The sequence below is a fragment of the Bombus affinis genome, chromosome 17 (assembly GCF_024516045.1).
Source record: "Bombus affinis isolate iyBomAffi1 chromosome 17, iyBomAffi1.2, whole genome shotgun sequence".
In the NCBI taxonomy this organism is placed as follows: Eukaryota; Metazoa; Arthropoda; class Insecta; order Hymenoptera; family Apidae; genus Bombus; species Bombus affinis.
Window position 1 is genome coordinate 5,908,507 of NC_066360.1, and position 23,851 is coordinate 5,932,357.

Here is a 23,851-nt window from a genome sequence, read left to right on the forward strand (position 1 = left end):
CCCCCAGCGGGGTCCTTGCTAGGTTCCTCGTGTTTGCTAGGTTACGTCCTTTATAAGGTCTGCTGAGTGCTTCCTTTTTAGTCTTCTGTCCATGTTTATGGTTTTGTACGTTTCCGCAGCTAGCCGGTTTGGGTGTGTTGCTATTCTTGATTTGTATTCTTCTGAGTATCTGCTAATTTCTTCCTTGACCGTTGGGATTCCCAGGTCCCTCCGTATGTCTTGGTTTCTGACGTACCAAGGTCCGTTTACTATTGTTCTAAGGATTTTAGCCTGTATTACCTCTATTTTGTTTATATGGCTCATTGCTGTCGTCCCCCATAATGGTATTCCGTATGTCCAGATTGGTTTTATGATCGTTTTATATATTTTTAATTTATTTTCTATGCTTAATTTGGATTTTCGGCTTGTTAGCCAATGCATTTGTCTCCTTGTTTTCTGTATTTTTTCTACTATTGATTTGATGTGTAGTTTCCATGTGAGTTGTGTATCTAGGTGGAATCCTAGGTATTTGACATACTTTGTTTGCGTTATATGCATAAACATGTCTTGACACAAAATAAATAAAATTACAGAATAAATCGATCTTATCGTAAATGTATTGGCTAGTTTCAATATTCGATTAATTGGATCATTTGAACTATATTTAGATTTTTCCGCAGCTAGCCGGTTTGGGTGTGATGCTATTTTTGATTTGAATTTTTCTGAGTATTTGATAATTTCTTCCTTGACCGTTGGGATTTCCAGGTCCCTCCGTATGTCATCATTACGAACGTACCATGGTGCGTTTACTATCGTTCTAAGAATTTTAGCTTGCTGGGTGATTTCCGTTACAGTTATAACATCTAACTTCCTCTATTTTTACGGTGGATGGGCAGTGTATTGTTAAATGGTTTTTTGCACATTTAACACATGCCGGGCTTCTATTGCAATAATTTTTTGTGTGGCTGTATTGCTGACACCTTATGCATTGATGGATATCTTTTTCATGTCTAGGTCGCTCCACTTTTACTATTGTGTTTAGTAATTTTGTTATATCCTATATGTCTTTGTTATTATTTCTAGGTTCTAGTTCGTCTAGAAATAGCGGTAATGGTTGTTTAGTATCATATTTGGCTAAGTTGTTCATATACCTTACCTGATGTCCGATTTTTGCTAGTGCTTCGATTATTTTGTCGGTGTTTGTTTTTGGGTGTAATCCCATGATTACTATTTTGCGGCTTTTATCGGATTTGAGCTTGTAGGTGTGATACCTTGCATTTTTATCCTTTAGCGATCTTGTTGCTTTTCTGAGCATATCTTAGGTGTTGGTTTGCACTTTCACCTGGTGTAATCCCGTGATTACTATTTTGCGGCTTTTATCGGATTTGAGCTTGTAGGTGTGATACCCTGCATTTTTATCCTTTAGCGATCTTGTTACTTTTCTGAGAATATCTGAGTTATTGGTTTGCACTTTCACCTGGTCTACTTCTCTGTTTGATAACATAGTTATCTTTCCCTGCCGTGTTGTTTAGCAGTTCAATGAGGGGGTCTATTATTTTCGCATCTATGTATATTGGTGCTGGTTTAGCGATGCGGGTTGTCGGACTTTCCGTTGGGTCCGTTGCTGTCTCTTCTGGCAGTGCGCTAAATGAATTATGCAGTTTGATATCCTGCAGCCATTGTTTTTTTTCTGCATTGATGGATATCTTTTTCATGTCTAGGTCGCTCCACTTTTACTATTGTGTTTAGTAATTTTGTTATATTCTATATGTCTTTGTTATTGTTTCTAGGTTCTAGTTCGACTAGAAATAGCGGTAATGGTTGTTTAGTATCATATTTGGCTAAGTTGTTCATATACCTTACCTGATGTCCGATTTTTGCTTGTTCTTCGATTATTTTGTCGGTGTTTGTTTTTGGGTGTAATCCCATGATTACTATTTTGCGGCTTTCATCGGATTTGAGCTTGTAGGTGTGATACCCTGCATTTTTATCCTTTAGCGATCTTGTTGCTTTTCTGAGCATATCTTAGGTGTTGGTTTGCACTTTCACCTGGTGTAATCCCGTGATTACTATTTTGCGGCTTTTATCGGATTTGAGCTTGTAGGTGTGATACCCTGCATTTTTATCCTTTAGCGATCTTGTTACTTTTCTGAGAATATCTGAGTTATTGGTTGGCACTTTCACCTGGTCTACTTCTCTGTTTGATAACATAGTTATCTTTCCCTGCCGTGTTGTTTAGCAGTTCAATGAGGGGGTCTATTATTTTCGCATCTATGTATATTGGTGCTGGTTTAGCGATGCGGGTTGTCGGACTTTCCGTTGGGTCCGTTGCTGTCTCTTCTGGCAGTGCGCTAAATGAATTATGCAGTTTGATATCCTGCAGCCATTGTTTTTTTTCTAGTGTTTCGGTTTTCCTTCCGCTTGCGAACAGGGTTACTTAGCGTTTTTTTATGAAGCTTTCTTAGTGGTGTGTTGGTTCATTGATCCCGTCATTGGCTTGTAATATTTCCATGTTGTGCTTTTTTTCTGCATATGTAGAGTCTGTAGAGTCTGTAGAGTATGTAGAGTCTGTATATGTAGAGTCTCTATTTATAAAGTATGTTTCTCCTGAATTAAATATTTTTCTCTTCCCTCTTGCCGCACTTTCACTGGAGCACTGTTTCGCACGTCCGTTTAAGTCGCCTACACAGGCGGAACAGAAGTTGATGGTGTGGAGAATTTTTGGGGTCTAGTTTCTTGGTTGGTTATCTCCTTGGGTCTCAATTTTGGATACTTAATATTATGCAGTGTTTTATAGGCTAAGCATCCTTTATAGTTCGTAGGATGCTCTCCTTGACAGTGGATGTACTTCGCGGGGTTTTCTGGGGATTTAGTGCATTGGTCAGTGGGGTGACTACCTGCACATTTTACGCACCGGAAGTTATGATTGCAGTATTTCTGCGTGTGACTGTACCTTTGGCACCTTTTGCATTGTACTATTTCTTTCTTTACAAGAGGTGGCTCGAACTTAACTATGGAGTTCATCAGCCGGTTGACGTTGTAGATTTCTTTGTTATTTGCTTTTTGTTTTAAATCTACGAAGAATAGCGATAGGGGATTTTTGTGACTCTATGTCTAATGTTGCTGATGTTGGTTACCTCGTGGCCAAGTGTTTGAAGTTCGAACTTTAGTTAGTCTAGATCGACTGAGTGGTGGTTATTACGTAGCACCACACGAAAAGGTCTTTCTTGTTTGAGCTGATATGTGTGGAATTTTGCGTTCAAAGTTTTTAGCAACGTAGTTTACTTTATACACTGTTGTTGCTGATTTTCAATTTATATTCCTCCTTGCTGATTTTTTTTTGAATTGTCTTTGTCATTGATTGAATGTCCATGAGATCGTCAATGAAGATTGGCGGTGGAGGGGGTTTTTTTGTGTATGCTGTGTATTTACCACTACGGTTGTGTCCATAGCGTCATCTGTTGCCTCCAGTATCGCGAACCTGTTGTGGGTGGTCACTTGGCTAGCTCGTGGGTTGGTTTGTCTCTTGCTCACATTAATCTTGATAGCTTCCAGCTTGCGTTTTTTTGTGTGCGGATCGTTTGCAAAGAGGGGTGTATTGCCCCTTTGCCACGGGGGAGGAAGAGCGGCGTTGTTGTGACTGAGCTCCGTAGAGCCCGTTTGGGATGATTGGGCCATCATCGATCTAGTTAATTCAATATGAAAAAATTAGTCGGATGGTTGTGATTCGAGTCAGATTTTAGTAGCGTTGGATTTTTCACTAGCACGCTTGCGAACACTTAGCTAGGTTTGTTAGCTTTGCTTTCGACAGTATTGTGCATCACGGGGGCATCACGTATTGTTTTGTGAACTTCACAGGGCACTGGACACCCTTTATAGCTGGCTGGGTGGTTGCCGTTGCAGTTATAGCATCTAACTTCCTCTATTTTTGCGGTGGATGGGCAGTGTATTGTTGAATGGTTTTTTGCACATTTAACACATGCCGGGCTTCTATTGCAATAATTTTTTGTGTGGCTGTATTGCTGACACCTTATGCATTGATGGATATCTTTTTCGTGTCTAGGTCGCTCCACTTTTACTATTGTGTTTAGTAATTTTGTTATATCTTATATGTCTTTGTTATTATTTCTAGGTTCTAGTTCGACTAGAAATAGCGGTAATGGTTGTTTAGTACCATATTTGGCTAAGTTGTTCATATACCTTACCTGATGTCCGATTTTTGCTAGTTCTTCGATTATTTTGTCGGTGTTTGCTTTCGGGTGTAATCCCCTGATTACTATTTTGCAGCTTTTATCGGATTTGAGCTTGTAGGTGTGATACCCTGCATTTTTATCCTTTAGCGATCTTGTCACTTTTCTGAATATTTCTGGGGTGTTGGTTTGCACTTTCACCTGGTCTATTTTTATCTGTTTGATAACATAGTTGTCTTTCCCTGCAGTGTTGTTTAGTAGTTCGACGAGGGGGTCAATTATTTTCGCATCTATGTATATCGGTGGTGGTTTGGGAATGCGGTTTGTCGGACTTTCCGTTGGGTCCGTTGCTGGCTCTTCTAGCAGTGCGCTGAATGGATTATGCAGTTTGATATCCTGCAGCCATTGTTTTTTTTCTAGTGTTTCAAATTTCTTTCCGCTTGCGAACAGGGTTACTTTTGTTTTTTTGCTGGAAGTTGCCACCGTCCAGCTTTCTTCCTGGTGTATTGGTATGTTTTGCTCCCCGTCGGATTGTGTTGTTTCCATAATATCGTTTTTTTTCTCTACATATGTAGAATCTGTAGCTCTATTTATAAAGTATGTTTCTCCTGTGTTGGCTATTTTTATTGGTGGAATTTGCATGTTTTTTGGCGAAGGACATTAGTTTGCTGCTTTCTCATCCCTCTTGCCGCACTTTCACTGGAGCACTGTCTCGCACGTCCGTTTAGGTCGGCTGCACAGGCGGAACTATGACTTAGAACGTTGCACATCTTTAAGGACGAAATTACCTTTTAATTTCTGCTTTTTCTTATTGGCACTGCATTTACGTCTTTACGCTGATGAAGAGCAAAGGATGAAAACACTCACTTTGGTTTTTCATTTTTAATACGACGAAACAAACAAACTCGACTTGCCAGATGCAAAATCAATTTTGTTTTTAAATGAAGTTTCAAGTATTATTTGTGAAAACGTGTAATGATTCTATAGATTAGAACGAAGTTGGTTGCTTAAAGATACGACTAGCGACATTCAGACGGAACAAACGAAATTACTTTCCGAACAATGCAATATCTCACGTACCCTTAAACAGTCATATTGTCGGTATCTTCAGATCGGCGAGTCTGATATCGACTTTTCAAACATTCGCTCAGTGATAAATTATTGTAAGGCTAAGTAGCGGTGAGCTATCCGCCATAATATCATTAGGAAAATGTGTTGCCACTAAGAGATTGATTTTTCGCATCGATATAACATAGGAATATACTGATTGTAGATTTACGTTACTTCCAATTCAATGTGTTGGTCTTCCTTATAAACGCAAGATTGGCACATATAGAAAATTGAATATATTCCATCATGAAATATATTGAATTTTTTATAGATACCAATCTTGCGTTTATTTATAATTCTTCCTTTATTACATTATTACGAATTACTTACTAATTCCCCTTAATTTTAACGCATGCATTATGATTGCTTTGTATTAATTTCTAGAACATACATTAATTCCTTAAAAATAGGATGAGAAGTCGTTCGAACAATATACGAACTGTGTGCACATACATGTTTATCATTTATCAACAGCAGATAATGCAATAATAACGACGTGCAAATTTGACAAAAGTAAATTTGGATGAAATTTTATAAAAGGTACATTCAATCTTCCACCGATTCCCCGCCTCTTGATTAAAGTTGACCCGGCCGATCTCGATCAGAGATTCTTCTTGTTTATCCTGTGTACCTTGTCTCCTGAGTGCGGCAAAACTCTTCTTAAATGGTTATTTTTTCTCCCGCTGTCTGGCGTTAATATGTATGGGCATACTGCTCGTCACGACGCATAGGGCCACGTGTGACACTTTATCTCAGCTATTTTCTTGATAGCTCAGCGCAGATGCCCATATTGGTGCAGCGTACAGTACCACCGACTCCCAAATCGCATAGTACAGCTTTCTAATGGAGTTGGTGGGTCCGTTTACATTCGGCAACAGGTTTCTAATGGCGTCAACGAACGCCTTTGCTTTGCCACACACCTGCTCCAAATGAGGAGAATACCTCCTAATGTTGACCAATAAAGCACCCAAATATTTCATTGTATTAGTGTTGAAATTTTGAACAAAAAAGTACATTTTCGGGACGCGCTTCCCTGTCAACAGTATAGTTTCAGTCTTACCTTGGGCTAGATGAAGGCCCGTGTCCGCGTACCATTCTGTGACGATCTTCGTGGCTTCCCAAAACCTATCGCCGATGTCTTGCAGCTTTCTCTTTGTCATAACTACGACCAAGCCATCGAAAGCTACGGCGTCCAAGTCCTTTACATGGTCCAGGCCATCGTAAACGTTATTCCGCAGGAGTGAGTCCACGGTTGACCCCTGTCGAACTCCTGTGTGTACATTTCTTCTGACTATGCTGTCGCCGCAATAAGCTAAAATTCTTCTGTCCGAAAGGTAGTCATGTAATGAAATGCGTCGATTACTTATATAATCTTCTTTCATCTTAATGTGTTGAAGGCATTTCTAACGTCCAGGGCGACACGAACGCGCACCAGGCTTCCTACATGAATCCTCAATCCCGCAAACTCTACCAGGGCCGTCTCAATCATGCTCCTCTTTTCTTTGTATCCAAACTGTTCCACATGGAAGAAGTCTCCAGAGACCCCGCCCCCCGTTCCTTTCGATGGGCACCTTAAAGGTGTGTTTCCAGATCTTGCTCAATGCTGGTAAGGTACTAATGGGTGTGTAGGATGACGGCAGTAACAGGTCCTTTCCCGGTTTCGCTAGTAGACCACCCTCGCCACCTTCCATACCGCTGGAATTTTTCCAGATCTATTGATTTTATTGGGCGGAGCTGACTGGGTAGCTGCTCCGCTAGGATCTTCGCAATGTACCAGGGCCACCAGATGACGCCAACCGCTTTCCTCGAGTCAATCCTCCTCCTTCTTCATCGTCGATTTGCAGGATTAGCTTTCCTTTGGTAACCTACATCTGCATAGTATGCACTAGATTATTAGATATTCAACACAATTATCGTCGACATATGCAACGTATGTCCACCTGCGTATGTTCCACGGTAGTCTATCCATCATCAGGTTTCAGATGAATGGATGACAGATGGACTCTTGAGGATACCCACGCTCTACTTTTTTCCAAACAGCTCCTCTCATTCTGATCATATACGAGGTCCTCTGCCGAGAGTAGCTTTTTCACAGAGCAATCTCTAGCACCTTATTTCCTTCAATTTCTCAATCACCCTAGGCAATTCTAGGTTACCAACGTCTTCTTGAAGTCAAGAAAAATCCCCAACATATACTTGCATTCACCCAGGCGAAGGTAGCCTTTTGCTCTTATCCACGAATTCTCAGTCGAACTATCGCGACGAAATCTACGTTGAGCATCATTTGTGCCACCTTCCACTTTCCACTCATTCTTTTTCATTATCACTCTCTCAAACGCCTTGTTCATCAGGGACATTTTGTCGAGGCCGCACGATACGCCAAGAGACCAGTTTAGGCTAAACGAAGAATATTTAACGATGCGTATTGTAACACTGTTGAACTTTACTTAAATAAAACCTCAACACGACAATACACAGCACGAAATTTAGATTAGTTCGTGTTTCATTAGTTCATTATTCATTGAATCCTTCCAAGGGTAGGTGTTTGTGACGTTGAAATCGATGCAGTGATAGATATCGCAGGCAATTCCTTCAGCTCACACGATTACAGAGCACCGCGTTTCCTTCATTGCTTGTATTCGGTATTCTTAATTGTTCCGATTCAGTGAAGTTACTTTACTGTTTTCGTTTTCCACCAATGTTTTATGATGCTCCTTTCTGCATTGATATGTTAACAGGTTGTTGTACATTTACCATCGTGTTATAACGTCAACTTTTTACGTATAGATCTAGCACTGTCTCTCCTGCATTTCGAAATACTTGTCTATACAGTGCGAATGTTCACATTCTTGCACGTGGAATGGTGTTCTTCGCTGCAGGGATTTGTAAGATCCCCTTTAGAGATTTCAGTCGAGCTCCCCTGATGATTTAAATCGTCAATCGACCCACTCGCCGCTTATGCCATCTCCCTTACAGTTGTCTTCATTACGTTCCTCGTGACTTCTCGCTAAACTAGGAACTGTCTTTCTTCTTATCGAACGACGCTGTTGCATTCCTTTCACTCAGTCATCAGTTATTGAGTGATTGTGTTAAATACCTGATAACTACTCGCTCTTTCAAATCTCATGTGATATAACCGATGAACACCGGCAGGCTATGCTCTGAGTCTTTGAGACATTTCATGGTTAAAAACTGCGAGCTCCGGTTATGTCGATAAGACATATACAAGTGTATCATGATTGCAGACAGGAACTTCTAAAAGAAGAAGATTAAAGTAATAATGAAAATGAAAATAAAGTAATAATGAAACTGTGTTTATCTTGTTCCTTAATCTACAGTCGTTTTGTTTGCTGATTCTTACTTTGGCATTTCTAGTTTATGCAAAAGTATTGTAGCGTAATGAATGTTGCTTATACTTCCGAACATTTCGAGTATAATAAAGCAATAGTGAAAGGTGCTAGGTATCGAAATGTTACTGGATTATTCTACACATGTCACATTTTTTTATGGCATTATTGTAGAATTTTAAATAGATCCAGAGCAAGGACAAGTAAAGATGTTTTATTTGTAGTTAAGTTTAGTTTTAGTTTAATAAGCAATACCTAATACGAAAACTGATTACAGTATCGTTGTACGTCTTAGTCCAACACTCGGCTCCCAACTTCTTGATTCACACTCTCTGTCTCTTTCACTGACCCTGACTGTTCTAGCATCACTTTTGTCTTTTCTTAGCACCACCACGAATGTGTTCCGCAAACACCCGTGGCCAGGGTCACGTAGGCCTTTTCTACGAAACTATTCAGTTGAAGGACCGACGACACATTGATGGACCCGACAGCGCCTAGTCCCACGCGATATTGTATATGGTTAACCCGATATCTCTAAAGTCTTTTTGTTTACGACACTACACTCAGCCATCCTGCAGTAGCATCTGCCCTCAGATGTTGTTGTCTTCAATTTCGCTGTCGTGGGATGCGTCATTTTCGGCGTTTAGGACCTAAGGTTTTATAAAATCGGCAGTCGTCGATGTGTATAGGCCTTTCATGCTCCCCTAATTTCTCCACAGTGTAGCGGTCATTCCGCATTGCTCGCAAAAATTTTCCCCAAAGTTTTAATCCTGAGCCAAACTATGTTCTCTTTATGGCCACTAAATGACCCCTTAGGATATTAGGTGGAATTTTTTAACAGTTAAATTGGCATATTGGTGGCTACCCCCAGCGGGGTACCATCCTCCTGTTTGTTAGGTTATGTCCTTTATAAGGTCTGCTGGGTGCTTCCTTTTTAGTCTTCTGTCCATGTTTATGGTTTTATACGTTTCCGCAGCTAGCCGGTTTGGGTGTGTTGCTATTCTTGATTTGTATTTCTCGGAATATCTGCTAATTTCTTCCTTGATCATTGGGATTCCCAGGTCCCTCCGTATATCTTCGTTTCTGACGTACCAAGGTCCGTTTACTATTGTTCTGAGGATTTTAGCCTGTATTACCTCTATTTTGTTTATATGGCTCATTGCTGCCGTCCCCCATAGTGGTATTCCGTACGTCCAGATTGGTTTTATGATCGTTTAATATATTTTTAATTTATTTTCACTGCTTAAATTGGATTTTCGGCTTGTTAGCCAATGCATTTGTCTCCTTCTTTTCTTTATTTTTTCTACTATTGATTTGATGTGTAGTTTCCATGTGAGTTGAGTCTCTAAGTGGAGTCCTAGGTATTTGACATGCTTTGTTTGCGTTATATGCATAAACATGTCTTGACACAAAATAAATAAAATTACAGAATAAATCGATCTTATCGTAAATGTATTGGCTAGTTTCAATATTCGATTAATTGGATCATTTGAACTATATTTAGATTTTTCCGCAGCTAGCCGGTTTGGGTGTGATGCTATTCTTGATTTGTATTTTTCTGAGTATTTGATAATTTCTTCCTTGACCGTTGGGATTTCCAGGTCCCTCCGTATGTCATCATTTCGAACGTACCATGGTGCGTTTACTATCGTTCTAAGAATTTTAGCTTGCTGGGTGATTTCCGTTACAGTTATAACATCTAACTTCCTCTATTTTTGCGGTGGATGGGCAGTGTATTGTTAAATGGTTTTTTGCACATTTAACACATGCCGGGCTTCTATTGCAATAATTTTTTGTGTGGCTGTATTGCTGACACATTATGCATTGATGGATATCTTTTTCATGTCTAGGTCGCTCCACTTTTACTATTGTGTTTAGTAATTTTGTTATATCCTATATGTCTTTGTTGTTATTTCTAGGTTCTAGTTCGACTAGAAATAGCTGTAATGGTTGTTTAATATCATATTTGGCTAAGTTGTTCATATACCTTACCTGATGTCCGATTTTTGCTAGTTCTTCGATTATTTTGTCGGTGTTTGTTTTTGGGTGTAATCCCATGATTACTATTTTGCGGCTTTTATCGGATTTGAGCTTGTAGGTGTGATACCCCGCATTTTTATCCTTTAGCGATCTTGTTACTTTTCTGAGAATATCTGAGTTATTGGTTTGCACTTTCACCTGGTCTACTTCTCTGTTTGATAACATAGTTATCTTTCCCTGCCGTGTTGTTTAGCAGTTCAATGAGGGGGTCTATTATTTTCGCATCTATGTATATTGGTGCTGGTTTAGCGATGCGGGTTGTCGGACTTTCCGTTGGGTCCGTTGCTGTCTCTTCTGGCAGTGCGCTAAATGAATTATGCAGTTTGATATCCTGCAGCCATTGTTTTTTTTCTGCATTGATGGATATCTTTTTCATGTCTAGGTCGCTCCACTTTTACTATTGTGTTTAGTAATTTTGTTATATCCTATATGTCTTTGTTATTATTTCTAGGTTCTAGTTCGTCTAGAAATAGCGGTAATGGTTGTTTAGTATCATATTTGGCTAAGTTGTTCATATACCTTACCTGATGTCCGATTTTTGCTAGTGCTTCGATTATTTTGTCGGTGTTTGTTTTTGGGTGTAATCCCATGATTACTATTTTGCGGCTTTTATCGGATTTGAGCTTGTAGGTGTGATACCTTGCATTTTTATCCTTTAGCGATCTTGTTACTTTTCTGAGCATATCTTAGGTGTTGGTTTGCACTTTCACCTGGTGTAATCCCGTGATTACTATTTTGCGCCTTTTATCGGATTTGAGCTTGTAGGTGTGATACCCCGCATTTTCATCCTTTAGCGATCTTGTTACTTTTCTGAGAATATCTGAGTTATTGGTTTGCACTTTCACCTGGTCTACTTCTCTGTTTGATAACATAGTTATCTTTCCCTGCCGTGTTGTTTAGCAGTTCAATGAGGGGGTCTATTATTTTCGCATCTATGTATATTGGTGCTGGTTTAGCGATGCGGGTTGTCGGACTTTCCGTTGGGTCCGTTGCTGTCTCTTCTGGCAGTGCGCTAAATGAATTATGCAGTTTGATATCCTGCAGCCATTGTTTTTTTTCTGCATTGATGGATATCTTTTTCATGTCTAGGTCGCTCCACTTTTAGTATTGTGTTTAGTAATTTTGTTATATTCTATATGTCTTTGTTATTATTTCTAGGTTCTAGTTCGACTAGAAATAGCGGTAATGGTTGTTTAGTATCGTATTTGGCTAAGTTGTTCATATACCTTACCTGATGTCCGATTTTTGCTTGTTCTTCGATTATTTTGTCGGTGTTTGTTTTTGGGTGTAATCCCATGATTACTATTTTGCGGCTTTTATCGGATTTGAGCTTGTAGGTGTGATACCTTGCATTTTTATCCTTTAGCGATCTTGTTGCTTTTCTGAGCATATCTTAGGTGTTGGTTTGCACTTTCACCTGGTGTAATCCCGTGATTACTATTTTGCGGCTTTTATCGGATTTGAGCTTGTAGGTGTGATACCCTGCATTTTTATCCTTTAGCGATCTTGTTACTTTTCTGAGAATATCTGAGTTATTGGTTTGCACTTTCACCTGGTCTACTTCTCTGTTTGATAACATAGTTATCTTTCCCTGCCGTGTTGTTTAGCAGTTCAATGAGGGGGTCTATTATTTTCGCATCTATGTATATTGGTGCTGGTTTAGCGATGCGGGTTGTCGGACTTTCCGTTGGGTCCGTTGCTGTCTCTTCTGGCAGTGCGCTAAATGAATTATGCAGTTTGATATCCTGCAGCCATTGTTTTTTTTCTAGTGTTTCGGTTTTCCTTCCGCTTGCGAACAAGGTTACTTAGCGTTTTTTTATGAAGCTTTCTTAGTGGTGTGTTGGTTCATTGATCCCGTCATTGGCTTGTAATATTTCCATGTTGTGCTTTTTTTCTGCATATGTAGAGTCTGTAGCTCTATTTATAAAGTATGTTTCTCCTGAATTAAATATTTTTCTCTTCCCTCTTGCCGCACTTTCACTGGAGCACTGTTTCGCACGTCCGTTTAAGTCGCCTACACAGGCGGAACAGAATTTGATGGTGTGGAGAATTTTTGGGGTCTAGTTTCTTGGTTGGTTATCTCCTTGGGTCTCAATTTTGGATACTTAATATTATGCAGTGTTTTATAGGCTAAGCATCCTTTATAGTTCGTAGGATGCTCTCCTTGACAGTGGATGTACTTCGCGGGGTTTTCTGGGGATTTAGTGCATTGGTCAGTGGGGTGTCTACCTGCACATTTTACGCACCGGAAGTTATGATTGCAGTATTTCTGTGTGTGACTGTACCTTTGGCACCTTTTGCATTGTACTATTTCTTTCTTTACAAGAGGTGGCTCGAACTTAACTATGGAGTTCATCAGCCGGTTGACGTCGTAGATTTCTTTGTTATTTGCTTTTTGTTTTAAATCTACGAAGAATAGCGATAGGGGATTTTTGTGACTCTATGTCTAATGTTGCTGATGTTGGTTACCTCGTGGCCAAGTATTTGAAGTTCGAACTTTAGTTCGTCTAGATCGACTGAGTGGTGGACATTGCATAGCACCACACGAAAAGGTCTTTCTTGCTTGAGCTGATATGTGTGGAATTTTGCGCTCAAAGTTTTTAGCAACTTAGTTTACTTTCTGTAGGCGTCTGGGTGGGTCGGCAGAACTTTCACGTGGTTGTTGTTAATTTTTAACTTGTAGTCCTCTTTGCTGATGTCTTTTTCAATGGTCCTTATCATTGACTGTATGTCGATTACGTCGTCAAGGAATATTGGCGTGGGAGGGGGAATTCTTTGGGTATGGAGATTATTTACCGTTTCGGTTGTATTCATGGATTCTTCCGTAGTCTCCAGTATTGAGAATCTATTGAAGGTGTTCACCCGGCTGGCTGGTGGTTTAGCTTGAGTCTTATTCACATTTGTCTTGATTGGTTCCAGCTTGCGTTTTTTCGAGTGATGATCGTTTACCAGGAGAGATGTGTTGCCCCCTTGCTATGGGGGAGGAAAAACGGCGGTGTTATAATTTAGCTCCGGAGAGCCTGTTTGGAATGTTAGAGCCATCATCGAACTAGTTAATTCAGTATGAAAGAACTAGTCGAGAGGCTGTTAACCCTTAGCTAGGTTTGTTGGATTCGCTTTCGACAGATGGGCGTCACATGGAGTTTTGTGAACTTCACAGGACACTGGACACACGTCTGCACGTTTCGGCACTCACCAGCAAACTGGATGGTCACGTGTTGTTTAGTGAACTTCGCAGGGGCACTGGACACACGTCTGCACGCTTCGGCACTCACCAGCAAACTTCGCGTAGCTTCTTAAACCAAAAATTCTTCTTAACGACATTTTCTGTTTCGGTTTTCTTTTATTTATTTCTTGTTATTCACAATTTGTCCATTATTGTGACCACCAAAATTTTATATCTATATATATATTATTACGTTTCGCTATTTAAATTTTGAAATTGTTTTACTTGAACGAGAAAATTTCAAACAATATAGTAGTCGCTGCCACCAGAAACAGTCTAAGAACTGTTTCAATTAGATATTTGTCGTTAAATTAAGTAGCGTTAATTAGAGTTTAGGCCACTGGTCAACAATCTCCACGTTTCGGCTAACCTGCTATGTGCAGGAATACTAGCACGGGGGAGGATTGTTTGGAATAAACAATTATATTATAAACAATTATTATTGGCAGAATTAATGACGAATTATATTAATTATTAATATTATTTATTATTTAATTATTAATTATTAATATTAATCAAAAGTTGACTCACCTGACGTTGGCCTTCGCTGATGAACGGGCAGGCCGCTGGGGTGATTCCGGTTTTACAAAGATTGACACTTCTATAATTTTTTTGAGTTTTAAATTTTTATTTAACTTAAACGGCGTAAACAACAGTGTGTCCGGACGTGTTTAACAATTCGAAATTCTAACAAAAAACTTGAGCCAGCTATTGTTTGAATTCTAACTGACAAACGGGGCCAACTAATAATAATTATTCAATAATTCACATTATTTGGACATTAGGTCGAATTTTTTAGCAGCTATATTAACATGTTGGTGGCTACCCCCAGCGGGGTGCCATCCTCGCGTTTGCTAGGTTATATCCTTTGTGAGGTCTGTATATTATATTTCTATCTTTGTGACGTCTCCATGAATAACATATCCACACCACGGATCGCCACTCTCGTAGATTCATGGTTCATGATTCACCGACACACCGCCAACAAAATGACGGCCGCCGGGAATCGATCTCGCGAACACAAAATCCAAGTACATATAATATAAAGTTCACACGTACTTTTTTTTTTTTAACTTTGTTTATTAATTCCAGGATTTTTACATATTTGTTTTTACATGGTTTTTTTCCAGAATAAACGCTGAATTCTAATTGTAGGGTGGTACAGGCAAAAGTACCGATACGCGACGGTACGACGTAGCCGTGCATTATAACATTTTTTTTTTTTTTTACGCCTATTATAGTTAGTTAAATTTAAGCCGCTGTTGCGCTGAGCTTATGTGCGACGTTTTAATTTATGTCCTGAAAGCCTGGACGCAAAAACAGGACAGTTCGCTAGCCTATTAGGGGAGGGATGGGAGGGGATGGGCTGGGAGGGGAGGGGAGGGGTGTTCTGTGGGATTAGTATAGTATTCGTATATCTATTTACATATTTACATATTTACACTTAATTCAGTGGGCGTTGCCGTTTTGTGGTTCTTTATCTTGTTGTTTTTTGTTATGGGTTCCGTATCCACCAATATTTTTTTGTGTTTTTTCTGTGTTTGTCTTCTGTATCCTTTTGGGGGAGGGCCATGTCGTATCTCCACCTAGTGTCTGCCGTGCGGCCATCTAGGTTTTCCTCGTATTGAATAGATTTCATTCCTATTTTCCTTTGCATATGATAAATTATGGGTATGTTGTTTTGGTCTTGGAGATAGTTTCTTTCGTCTAGGTATAGAAAGGCTTCGGGGGGGATGTAGCCTGTTAACAGAGTGTTTTTGAAGTTTTTTTTTTTTTATTTATTAGAATATTTACAATCAATTTTCGTTGAGAATTTTCAGTAACTTAATTTGGCGTGATACAATGACATGGATTATAATAGCTTTATATTGTTGATTCTAGTAGGACTATGGATTTAATCTAGTGGGTATTTTCTTTTTAGTCTACGGATCTGGTCCGTCGTGTCCAGTAATTGGGTGACTAGTGGGTTGTGGTGGTTGTTGACTCTTGTGTTATATCTGCTTCTGGACTTGTGTATTTCATCTTTGACTGTAGGTATCTTGAGGTCTCGGTGGATTGTTTCGTTGGTAACATACCAGGGTGCATTTAATAGGGATCTTAGCGTTTTCGATTGGAAGCGTTGGAGTATTTCAATGTTGGAGTTACTTGCTGTTCCCCATAGTTGGATTCCGTAGGTCCAGACAGGTTTTATTACGGCCTTGTAGAGGGTTATTTTGTTCTGTATGTTTAGTTTGGAGCGTCGGCCCGTGAGCCAATAGAATTTTCTTAGTTTTTTCTTTAGTTGCTTTGTTTTTTCCGAGATATGTTTTTTCCAAGTTAGCCTCCTGTCCAGGGTCATGCCCAGGTATCTTACGGAGTCCTTGCTTGGGATTATTGTGTTGTTAATGGTGACCTGGGGGCAGGTTTGTTTTCGGAGCGTGAAGGTTACATGGGAGGATTTTTTTTCGTTTATTTTAAAACCCCATTTTTGGAACCACTTTTCCATGGAGTCGGGACTTCGCTGGAGAGTGGATGAGGCAATTGCCGGGTCTGCGTGGGTAGCTAATAGTGCTGTGTCGTCGGCAAATGTTGCTATTGTTACCTTGTTTGATATGGGTAAGTCGGCAGTGTAGATGGAGAATAGTAGGGGTCCGAGGACACTACCTTGCGGTATGCCGGATTCTATTGGGAATGTTCGGTGGGCCAGTGTGTGGGTTCGTATGTGGTAAGGTAGTTGAGGTTGTTGGTTATTATGCTGTTGAGGAGGTTTTTGCCTCTTACTGTAACCAGTCTGCTACCCCATTGGGTGTGTTTAGCGTTGTAGTCTCCTCCGGCTATGTATCTGTTGCCCAGGGTGTCCAGGAAGTGGTCGAAGTCTTCTTTGGTGATGGAGTGTCTGGGAGGGCAGTATACAGCTGAGGTGGTGATTGTACCATGATAGTCTTCTATTGCTACGTTTGTTGCTTGGAGGTAGTCTTTCTGGAATGGTGGAAGTTCGTAGTGCTTGATGTTTGCTTTGATTATGATTCCGGTGCCGCCGTGGGCCTTTCCTCTGGGGTGTTGGGTATGGTAGAACTTGTATCCGTTTATGTTCAGGTAGTTTTTGTCGGTGAAGTGGGTTTCAGATATGAGCATTATGTCGATTAGCTGGTGTTTTAGGAAGAGTTCTAGCTCAAGTTTGCGTTGCGCTAGACCATTGGCGTTCCACAGAGCTATGCGTCTTGGTTTTATTTTGTGTCTGGGCGTATTAATTTATCCATGATGAGTGTTAATAGCGATAGCAAATTGTTTATTTGCTCTGATTGTTTCTCTATTAGCTTTTCAAGTCTAGAGACGTTGTCTGTGTTAGGTGAGGTGGGGGCACTATTTTGGGGAGGATCCCTGTGGCTATTTGGTGTATTTTGAGTGCCTTGTACCGCTTGGGCATAGGAGTTTGAGGGAGTGGTGAGTTTGATAGGGCTGGGTGTTTGATTGGTTGGGGGGATTGGGATAACGGTGGATTTCGGCGAGCTGGGTGTTTGGTAATTTTCCTCTTTTGTTCTAAGTTTGGGGTATTTGCTTGAGTACAGAGTTTTGTAGGCTGAGCAGCCTTTGTAGTTGGCAGGATGATCACCTTGACAGTGGATGCACTTCGCTGGGGTTTCCGGTGATTTCCTGCACTGGTCGGTGGGGTGTGTACCTGCACATTTGACGCAGCGGAAGGTGTGGTTGCAGTATTTCTGCGTGTGCCCATATCTTTGGCACCTTTTGCATTGGACTATCTCCTTTTTGGTTTGCGGTGGTTCGAATTTAACGATGGCGTTCATTAGGCGACTGATATTGTAGATTTCCTTGTTGTTTGGTTTCTGTTTTAAATCGATGAAAAATAGGGATATTGGGTCTTTTGTGACTCTATGCCTTATGTTGCTGACATTGGTGACTTCGTGGCCGAGTTTCGATAGTTCTATTTTTAGTTCGTCGATGTCTGCGGAGTGGTGGATGTTTCGTAGCACCACCCGAAAAGGTCTTTCTTCTTTGAGTTGGTAGGTGTGGAAGTTGGCGTTCAGGGCCCTGAGTGTCTTGGTGAGCTTCCTGTAAGCTTCTGGATTCGTCGGCAGGATTTTTACTTGATTGTTGGTTATCTTCAGGTTATAGTCCTCCTTGGAGATATCTCTCTCTAAGGACTTGGTCATTGTCTGGATGTCGATGACATCATTAACAAATATTGGTGGGGGAGGGGGGCTTCTCTGTGCTTGTTGGTTTGGTGGCGGGCCTGCGATTTCCATGGCGTCGTTTGAGGATTCTAGTATTGCGAACCTATTGTGGGTGTTGAATTGTGTTGTTTGCTGTTGGTTTGAGTTTGTATTTGGTGATTCAATTTTACGTTTTTTCGCCTTATTGGCATCGTTGGCGCGTGGAGATCTGCTGCACTTCTGCCACGGGGGGAGTAGTGCGGGGTAGTTGTAAGTTTGCGTGGGCGAGCCTGGTGGTGAATGCTGGGCCATCATCGAACTAGCTATTTCAATATAAATAACTAGTCGTGAGGCTATGAGGCAAGGTTCGGGTAGGGGTTAGCTGCGTAGGCTTTTCTTCTCTCTGGCGGATAGGAAACACTTGGAAGGATAGGAGCATGTTGTGTTCACTTTCGACGGTTGGGTGACACGTGTTGCTTTCGAACTTCACTGGGCACTAGAGACACGTCTGTACGCTTCGGCACTCAACAGCGAACTGTGTTTTTGAAGTATGCGTCGTTTGGGTATAAGCAGCCGAAGATTAGGCTGTTTTCTTTGATCTTCGCGGCTTGCGAGAAGTGATTTCTCGTTAGTTTTAGGATGTGACAGTCGATGCGGTGGATGTTGGCTAAGTCGTATATTTTTTTGTTTTTTACGTATTTTCTGTATCCGCTGTGTTCAGATCTGTAAATGCTCAGGCAAGCTCTGATGCATTTTCTTTCAAATATGCGAAGTTTTTCCATTATTGACGCTGGTATGTTGTACCATATTGGACAGCCATAGGTTATAATGGGTCTTATTAGCGATTGGTAGCACATGATTTTTACTTTGCTATTGAGAAGTCTGGAATAAAACAGCCTTTTTGTATTCCAAAAAGCTTTGCTGGCTTTGGAGAGTTGGATTTCGATGTGTTGCTTATAATTTAGTTTTTCATCTATGTTTATTCCTAGGTATTTTACGCAATTTTTGTATGGTATGAGGTTCTCTTCATTTGCTTTTTCTTTTAGGCGGAATTTCCTGACTTGTTCCCTTTCTGCTGGGCCGATTTTGCTTGTCATGGGTCTGAATAGTATGGTTTCGCATTTGCTTGCGTTAATTTTTAGTTTCCATGTATGATAGTAATCGCTGATTTTGTTAAAGAGTTCTTGCAGTTCTGTTCTTATCGTTTTGGTTTTGCGGCCTGTTACGTAGATGATTAGGTCATCCGCGAAGGCTATGGAGCGTTTATGTGTGGATGTGTTATGGTTAAAGAGGTTTAGTAAGTCGTTATTGTAGATGCTGAAGAGTAGCGGGGAATTTACTGTTCCTTGTTGCAGGCCGTTCTCTATGGAGAATTCTTTGCTTGAAGTGTGCGAGCCGTCGGTCATTATGAAAGTTTTGTTTGTTATCATGTCCCATACTATTTTGATTAGGTATTCGGGGAAGTTCTTTTTAATCATTTTATAAATGAGCCCTGGGATCCAGACTGTGTCGAAGGCTTTTTCGATGTCTATTAGGCAGGCGGCTACTCGTTGATTTGCGTTAAGTGCCCAGCAGATATCCGACGTAAGTTTGTTTATTGCGTGGATTGTGGAGTGTTTGTGGCGGAAGCCGAATTGGTTTTCCGGGATTATCTCATTTTTTGAGCAGAAGGCTGCTAGGGGGTTGTTTATGATCATTTCGTATACTTTGCTTATGTTGGGGAGGCTTATGGGTCGTAGGTTTGCAGGTGATGAGCCGTCTTTATTTTTTTTTTTTGTAATGCTTTCTTCTCCTTTTAAATTTTCTTGTTTTGAGTTTATTTTGTTCCTGGTTACCAGGTTTGGAGGCGGATTGAGTTTCCGCGTCTTTTGTGCAGCAGTTCTTATGCTGCTATCTTTAATTATTTGTTGTTTTTCTATCTTTCTTTTGATTCCTTTTTTTGTCGAGCTTATGGCGGATTCCGCCTCCTTGGTTTCGATTTCATTCCTTTCTTCTTCTATTTTTATATTGTTTGTAGAGTGGTTGATGTTATCACTATTTTTTCACTGTTTAGCACTCTTTTTGTTTTTCTTTTTTTTTTGCTCTCTCACTGTCTACTGTGCACTGTATAGCTTGCCGCGCTCACTGTTAGGGCCTACGCCTGTTTATCCCTTAGGGCCGAGAGGTCCGACCTGCTCGGAGGATTACGGTCAACTCAGTTCACACGTACTCACGCTTCATCCATCTCTGAAATTCTTTGGTTGTGCAACATATAGTAGTTCAACTGTCACCGTGTGTATACCACCATATGCCTTGGTAAGTCAGTCGCATACTACTTCCGCTGCCACTATGTCGACACAGCACGTGCGTAACACTTATATTTTAAGTCTCATATTTTAGTCTAACATTGCCCACCCACAACTCTTGTTCAGTTTACAATAACTTCTATTTCCCCATTCATTCGATACCATTTCTTGCTCGTGCACTAACATACAATTTGACTTCATGGCAATGCCCCCGCATATTACCCCGCACACTTATAACTGTTACTTATTATCATAATATTTTGTAAACCTTATGTAACTTTTCCCATTATTATCTAACCCTCTCTTACTCTAAGCAACCTATACTTAGGCGTATCAATCCATATTATTATCAAAAAATTCCAATTTATTAACCTAACCTATACGTATACACTAAGTCTATATTTATAATAACACCAGTTCACACTGGTGCACCATACGTCACAATGGATTCCCATGCATTATAGTACAGTCTACGAGCCAAATTAGGCGGCCCATTAACGTTTGGTAAAGTACCTCTAAGGACTCCCGTCATAATATCCGCTTTATCACACACAGTTTCAATATGTTTATCAAATTTCCTGTAGGTATCAATTGTGACTCCTAAATATTTTATAACTTCAACCGAGTTAGCAACCGAGTCACCCAAACTGAGTCCAATAACTCTAGGCACACGCATACCGGTAATGAACATTATTTCAGTCTTATCTCTCGCCAACGTAAGACCCACAGTCGCGCACCAATCGCACACAATTTTCAACATAGCATTCACATTAGCGCTCGCACACTCATTCTTCTTGACAGCACAAGTAATCGCCAAATCATCTGCAAAAGCAATTGCCTTGACAAACACCATGTTATCCAACCTCCTTATAGCTGGTCATAAACTAAATTCCACAGGAATGGCCCGAGAATCGATCCCTGTGGTACACCCTGGTGCACCCTGTGGTGCACAATACCAAACTAATGATAACAGTTACTATAATAATGATACAGTTACTAATGATAACCCTCCTCTCTGTCAGATAATTGTTTACCAATCTTCTAATCTTCCATGGCAGCTTCCTTCTGGCCAATTCATTAATAACGCTATCCCAACTGAGAGTGTTGAAAACATTCTTAATATCCAACGCGATCATCATACAAGATCACTCTTTTCTTTTTACACATATCTGCAAACTTCATCCCCTGAGTGATGGCATCCAAGTAATCTCTACCAAGTTATTTATTATAATACGATGTAGCCAGAAATAGTTACTTAATACGGTAATATGATATATCTAAGCATCATAGATAGATGATTCACAATTCAACTTACAACTTGCGATTATCCTGTTTCCGTCGCTCGGCCTCCTCAACGAGGGAACGGACCCGAACGATAGTATCGGTCGTAGACCGCCCCCCCCCCCCCGGAAGCCGTAATGGACCTCCTGCTGTTGTCACTCAGAAGTTGTTCAAATTTCGTTGATTTAGTTGTACATTACTATATTGTCATTACTACAGTGTTACTGTAAATAAATCCATTCATTAACACGTTGAATGTCATGAGTGTCACTGGTGAGTGGCACTCAACTTGGCCGTGGCGCAGTGGCGGTCACTAGTGACCAGAGCACCAAGATTAGTAAAAATACATAACAACATCACATGCATGAAATACATCACATATCACAAACGAAAATTGAGATTATATTACATTATATCATATTATAATGAGATTATATTAAATATTACTGCATTAAGATTGACAAAATTATAGACAAAATCGTAAAGCTATTTTTAATTTAAAACATATTCATTTTACTTCAGGTGCTCCTGTAGGTTCTGTTCTGTGTGGAAGTAAAGATTTTATCACTAGTGCAAGAAGAATCAGGAAAGTACTTGGTGGGGATATGAGACAAGTTGGTATTCTTGCTGCAGCTGGGCTTGTGGCTCTTGAAAATATCCCCAGATTAGTTCATGATCATAGAAGGGCTTACGCTTTTGCATCTGCGCTAAATGAAATCCAGTCGTCTATATTTTCGATTGATTTGAATACTGTACATACAAATATTGTTTTCCTTAACATCGAATCTGATACCATTGACGCAACGAAGTTCATTCATTGTTTGCTAGAATTTGATGATGCCGAGAACGAACACGTTGTCGTCAAGTGTCTGGGATTGACCGATTCACTTATCAGGTTTGTATTTTCTTTCGAAATTACAGACGACGATTTGATGTTAGCTATTAAAAAGGTTACATCCGTTATTAAAAAGTTAGATCCTAAATTCTAATCATTGTAATCAAGGGTGCCTAATTGTTATTTAAAATATATTTATTGGGATACGCATAATTCCTTTTTGTTATATCAAACCTTTTTCAATCAGTCCCCTCTTCTCCTCATGATAAATGATTCTCCAAATCGATCAAATCTAATCTGAGAAAAATATCTAAAAGAATAAATCGGAAAACAGAAATTCCCTATTATTTGGCCTACGCGCTTTAGAAGCAGATACTTCATTATATTCTGTTTTCCAAAGATTTTGTCATTCGTTTTAAGGAATGTAAAACGCTCAGTTGGGAGATTTGCGCAGCCCATGGCGTGCTATCCGAAGGTCAAAAATTTGGCACCAGATATGCTCATCGCCGTACTAGCACATTTCGAAAATGCTCTGAGACAGAGACCTTCGTTTGCAACAAAACGCAACGGGTTACACCGTCTCTTTGACCGACTGAGGGATAGAAACGCATCAAACCTACTCAGTTCGATTCGGTTGGTGCCGCGGAAGATTGCGAAGATGGCACCACGGGTCAGAAAGGCCCGTCTGCCAAGTGTGCGCGATCTAGCGGACCAATTGCTGAGACGCCATATCGCCCAGCTGATTATACCGAGGCGGGTAGGATGCCTGGTGAACATTGACCCTTCCCCAAGAGAAACAATGATCGTTAAATTGTTGTTAGATCGCCAGCCGGCCGAAGAATTCTCGTGAGACGTGGGAATTCTACCTTTTGCCACCAACAATTTTTACGTTACGATCTCGTTACAAGATGGTTAAGCATTGAAATAAATTTTTTTATTCTATTTCATTTCTTTATTTCAAATTTAAAGTACTAAAGGTGCCAACGGAATTCAGCCGCTGCTGTGAACAATTATTTGTATTACAAACTAAGCTGCGATTTGATTTATTCTCGAGCTAAATTCTAATCTCCTCGTGGCTTTTACTCTCCATGTTTTCACGGGAGAAATTGACGTCTCCTACCAAAACATCCTTCGAATATATCTTTCCAAAAATTCTGTCCTATTCGAATTCGGCAGCTCTTCACAAACAAACTATATATATTTTTTTTCTTGTACGTGGAGAAATCCTCATGGACACTCCGCTGCTGCTAATAATCGGTAACAGCAGACTCTTACCGACTGAAACTCCACGATGCCCATCCTACGCGTATGACAGGAGTCCAAGAATCTCTTATGAATTGTCTTTAGTTGCACCCCCTTCCCGCGACCTCTTGTTCGAGCCAGTTCTCCGATTGTTCTCCGATTGTT

At 40.3% G+C, this 23,851-nt stretch overlaps 1 protein-coding gene and 1 long non-coding RNA gene across 8 annotated transcripts in view; both read left to right on the forward strand.

Annotated features, from left to right (window-relative positions):
* The window catches only part of LOC126926286 (L-allo-threonine aldolase), a 50,738-nt gene extending 28,081 nt beyond the window's left edge, over positions 1-22,657 (forward strand). For all 4 annotated transcript variants that reach the window (XM_050742571.1, XM_050742569.1, XM_050742570.1 and 1 more), the window contains exon 6: positions 22,132-22,657. In XM_050742571.1, the coding sequence (XP_050598528.1) occupies positions 22,132-22,598 (467 nt within the window). In that variant the 3' untranslated portion in view covers positions 22,599-22,657. The remainder of the gene's footprint in view (positions 1-22,131) is intronic.
* On the forward strand, positions 1,056-12,347 carry LOC126926301 (uncharacterized). 4 transcript variants are annotated; one of them, XR_007714469.1, is made up of 5 exons: positions 1,056-1,241; positions 1,377-1,700; positions 10,477-11,117; positions 11,825-12,003; positions 12,139-12,262. It is a non-coding gene; the product is annotated as an uncharacterized LOC126926301 (long non-coding RNA). The 4 variants fall into 4 exon arrangements; XR_007714471.1 differs by lacking the exon at positions 11,825-12,003 and having other exon boundaries at positions 10,477-11,356; positions 12,199-12,347; XR_007714468.1 differs by lacking the exon at positions 11,825-12,003 and having other exon boundaries at positions 10,477-11,296.
* Positions 22,658-23,851: the final 1,194 nt, after the last annotated feature.